Source organism: Penaeus monodon, chromosome 11 (genome assembly GCF_015228065.2).
Source record: "Penaeus monodon isolate SGIC_2016 chromosome 11, NSTDA_Pmon_1, whole genome shotgun sequence".
Classification (NCBI taxonomy): Eukaryota; Metazoa; Arthropoda; class Malacostraca; order Decapoda; family Penaeidae; genus Penaeus; species Penaeus monodon.
The window spans coordinates 5391742-5396741 of NC_051396.1; the positions used below are offsets into that span (position 1 = coordinate 5391742).

Below are 5000 nucleotides of genomic sequence, written 5' to 3' on the forward strand. Positions count from 1 at the left end.
TAAAGTCGTGAATATCCAGCAATTCCAATGCAACGTGATTTTTTCGTTCTTGTGGCAAACTGTAGGAAAAAGTATAAAATGAAATTCATTGCTATGCAACAAAGTATCTGTATCCATCCGACGCAGTGTGCGTTGAGAAACAAATTTCATGTGTGCGTGTGCGTTTGTGTGTGTGTGTTTGTGTGTGTGTTTGTGTGTGTGTGTGTGTGTGTGTGTGTGAGGTGAGAGATAATATATATATATATATATATATATATATATATATATATATATATGAATAAATAAATACATATACTTACATAAATATATAAGTATGCACCCACCCACCCACACCCACACCCACACACACACACACACATACACACACACACACACACACACAAACACACACACACACACACACACACACACGCACATACATTTATTTTATTTTATTTCATTTTATTTTGTGTCCTGGTGTGAACACGCACTCTCCGTATATGTGCATATCTGCATATTAAAGACGTAAGATTTATGAGCACTACATTACCGTGTTGGCAACAAGTGCACTTCTGGCTCCCGTAACTAGTGCATTCTCATCTTGCTTCATAATCTTTGCAGCCGCTACATCCTTGTCCTGAACAATAACCATCGCCATTTGGGCAGCTAAATTCCCTGTTGCAGGTCTGCCAACTTCCTATACAAACAAGGCAATTTCGTAGAGACTTGAAATTGGTTTGTTGTGAGTTGCTGAACCGCAGTCTATTTCATTACACGTAAAGTGGTTTACCTGGATAGCAACAGCTGCATTGGGTGCCAAATTCAGCCTCAATCTGATGGAAGTCATGGAAACATTGGCCTTTTATGGCATAGGGAGTGGCTGTCATATTCGGACAAGCAACTCTCGTACACGCATTTGGGTTTTCTGTGTGTGTTTCTGTAGGTCGAGGAGAAAAAAAGGTTAAGTAAAAAGAAAATGCTACGGTGAGTACTCTCCGTAATGAATATTAAATAAATATAAACAGAGAAAAAAATATATGCATCAATTCCCACTTGAAACTCAACATTAATTTGATACCAGTCTTGAGTTCATGCGCAATGCGCGCACACACACACACGCACACACACACACACACACACACACACGCACACACACACACACACACACACACACACACACACACACACACACACACACACACACACACACACACACACACACGAACGCACGCACGCACACACACATATAACACACACACACACACACACACACACACACACACACACACACACACACACACACACACAACATATATATATAATGTATATATATATATATATATATATATATATATATATATATATATATATATATATATATATATGTGTGTGTGTGTGTGTGTGTGTGTGTGTGTGTGTGTGTGTGTGTGTGTGTGTGTGTGTGTATTTATTTATTTATTTATTTATATACATCAGTGACTATGGCAGGACATTTATTGTCCCTCATTACACAAGAATGGGCATATCTATCCAAGATATTATGCGAGAAATAACTTAACAAACATACATTTTCAGAATAATGTTTCAAGGCTTTCAAATTGTAATACAAGTTTGTGAATAAACATTTCTACTGTATATATATACACATAGAAAAATGTATACATACATATGCATATATATGTATATATATTTATATATATGTATATAGAGCATCGGACTCAAGACTGTCACGAAGGGAATCTGAGTTCGAAGGTTCGAGTCACCGGCCGGCGCGTTGTTCCCTTGGGCAAGGGACTTCACCTCGATTGCCTACCTAGCCACTGGGTGGGCAAGTCAGCCCAATCAGTGCTGGTCCCAAGCCCGGATAAAATAGAGAGAATGATTACCTAAAAAGGTAACACCGGCACTCTCCGTGGAAAGGAACTGGGGACCCTACCACGTACTCACTCCAAGAGCATCACAACATGAAAACTACAATTAAGAACCATGCTGTGACCACGGCGGCTCAAACATGAACCTACCGTAAAAAAAAAATATATATATATATATATTTATATATGTATATATATATATATATATATATATATATATATATATATATATATATGTATATATGTCGAGATCGATTTTGATTCGATATTTAAAAGATGTCTGGACCACGTAGAATTATGAAAATCAACTGCTCTTACCAATTTCTAAAATACAAAATAAGACATATTCTATTAAATTACTGCTGCCAAATTGTCAAGGTCAAATATAACGCAAATAATGAAAAAGTTAATTTGGTATTGCAGTAGTTTTGGATTTTTTTTTGTACCATGTTAGTGTGTTAAACGTCAGAGTAATTCTGATAATTTTCATTGGTGCCAAAGTTAATATCCGTAATTGGTTTATATAAAACAGCTACATGGTTCAAGAGGTGTTGGTGACAGTGATGAGACGACCCCTGATAAGAATGGCATAGGCATGGACATCAACATGAGCAATACAGTTGAGAAACTCTCCGTTGGGGAGAAACCAGTAAAGGCGGTCGTAGGGCATGTTCAGTTAGTTGGACAAGCTATTTCCTGGGTCGGGACAGCGTCTAGGAGTTAACAATTAAGCCTACCAAGAATGGCTGGGCTGATCAGTAAAGCAACCAATGGCGAAGTCATCGGATTACAGAAGACATCAATAAACTGGCAAAGGAAGCAACCTTTGTACACCTCTGCTTGGCCCCAAGGTTATTGCTTACAGGCGGATGTCTAAAATGGACAAAGTGATATGTATAAGTAACCGGACAATAGTATATTGAAAATGTAATTGTAAAAAAGAAATTGAGAATAAAGTGATATAGACGATGAGTCTCTATAAGAAAACTGTTTTTCCTAGTCTCCGGGCTAGTACAGTGGTAACAAGTCGGCCTCTCATCCGATGGGTCGGCGGTTCGCGCCCCTCCCAGGCGCGAGAAGTTGCAACTGTCGCCTGGAGGTTACTGCTGTGGCTGGGCACCACGGCGGGTAAGGACTAGGTTCAGCCGAGTCAGCACCACGTGAGCGAGTCGGCATTAGTCGACACAGGCCGGGCTCCCCTCATGGCATAGCCCGGGCGAGGCTAAGCTTCGCATACCGGACTTATCCTTGTTTTTCCTGAAAGTGTATCATTGGTAGTTAGAAAGGTTAGAATTAGTAAATATCTAAGTCGCTCTCAGATATGAGCTAGTGTCATTACCATATGTGCCATAAGATGTTCATTGCCAAATTACACTTTTGTATAGTTGATGTTTATTTTGTATGTAATGGACAATTTGTCTAATTGATTTTAAGTTTCTATTGTTTCACATAGAAATGTTTCTTTTTAAGCCATTTATGGGTCTTGCATAATCTATTGTCTATGTATCTAATGTTAATTATGTCATATAAACCAGTAGAGTATCAATATGCATTTTTTAACGGTAGGTTCATGTTTGAGCCGCCGTGGTCACAGTATGATACTTCATTGTAGTTTTCATGTTGTGATGCTCTTGGAGTGAGTACGTGGTAGGGTCCCCAGTTCCTTTCCACGGAGAGTGCCGGTGTTACCTTTTAGGTAATCATTCTCTCTATTTATCCGGGTTTGGGACCAGCACTGATTTGGGCTGGCTTGGCCACCCAGTGGCTACTTATGCAATCGAGGTGAAGTTCCTTGCCCAAGGGAACAACGCGCCGGCCGGTGACTCGAACACTCGATCTCAGATTGCCGTCGTGCCAGTCTTGAGTCCGATGCTCTAACCACTCGGCCACATTAATATGCATGGTGGGTACTAAATTTCACTTTATTACTATTTTCCAAATGGAGACCCATGTCGAGATCGATCTTGATTCTACATTTAAAAGGTGCATTGGTTTAAATTATAAAGAATGTCTGCCAAACCACACTGAAATGAGACACAGAGACAGAGAAAGAGGTTTGGACATTTTGTGGCGAGAACAAGGCATGAGTCCGGCAGCCCAATGCCTGCCTCTCTCTCTCTCTCTCTCTCTCTCTCTCTCTCTCTCTCTCTCTCTCTCTCTCTCTCTCTCTCTCTCTCTCTCTCTCTCTCTCTCTCTCTCTCTTTTGGCATGGATACAACGGAATCAGTCAAAGGAGACAATTCCGATTGTGTCAAGGAATGAATAGGGAAATAGATCAAGGTACAATGTAAGAAAAAAATGTGAAAGTGAAGGATTTATTCGATCAAGTAAAAATAACGGAAACTACCAAGGAGCTGGGGTGTGTTTTTTATTATCTTTATGATTATTATAGATTCATAATTAGTAGGCAAAGAGAGGTGTAAAGTTAAAGTTTACCGTAGACTTGAATTTATTTAGTAGGAGAATATTCATGTCTTTTTTTCTGATATTTATTATTGCTAATATTAAACCCACTGTAATATGCCTCCTGCTTATCATTGTTAGAATATTAATAGAATGAAATAAATTGGTTATAACTTTATTTTTATGACCATTGTATCTTTGGCACACTCAGCAGTGGAACAAATTCAATACAACCTACGAACCTTTAAACCGGTAAGTCATGTTACTGAAAATATAATTAGGTAAGTCAAATTTTGATTTTTTCGGGGTAACCTTCAAGACAGAAGCCTGGGTGGTGGTGGCGATATCAAAGCAACATTTTCGTTATTGGTATTAGAATGATCTTGACAAACTAACAGCAGTAATTTTGTAGAATATATTTCATTTTGTCTATGAAGAATTCGCGATGCAACATATGTGCGTGTGCGTATGCGTTAGTGTGAGTGTGCGTGTTTGTGTCAGCGCATATAGCGTGTATATATATGTATGCATGTATGTATGAAAGTTTATCCTGAAACATATAAGAAAAATAAGCATATTTGTACTATAGAATTGACATTTACTTACCAGGGATGCAACACTTGCAAGGCTTATCTATAGAATCTTCAATGTATTCCTGGTATCCTTCTCTGCATAACCTGTCCATTCGTTCAGGGTATCCGTTGCGATCCATGCATTTCTGCGTTGCTTTACATGGCATGCAACAAC

At 38.9% G+C, this 5000-nt stretch overlaps 1 protein-coding gene across 1 annotated transcript; it reads right to left on the reverse strand.

The window, feature by feature from the left end:
• Window positions 1-575: 575 nt before the first annotated feature.
• On the reverse strand, window positions 576-4965 carry LOC119579125. The gene is made up of 3 exons (XM_037926857.1): window positions 4860-4965; window positions 770-904; window positions 576-676 (listed from the first exon to the last, which is right to left on the reverse strand). Exons 1-3 carry the CDS (start codon window positions 4963-4965, stop codon window positions 576-578), a joined length of 342 nt encoding a protein of 113 aa, XP_037782785.1.
• Window positions 4966-5000: the final 35 nt, after the last annotated feature.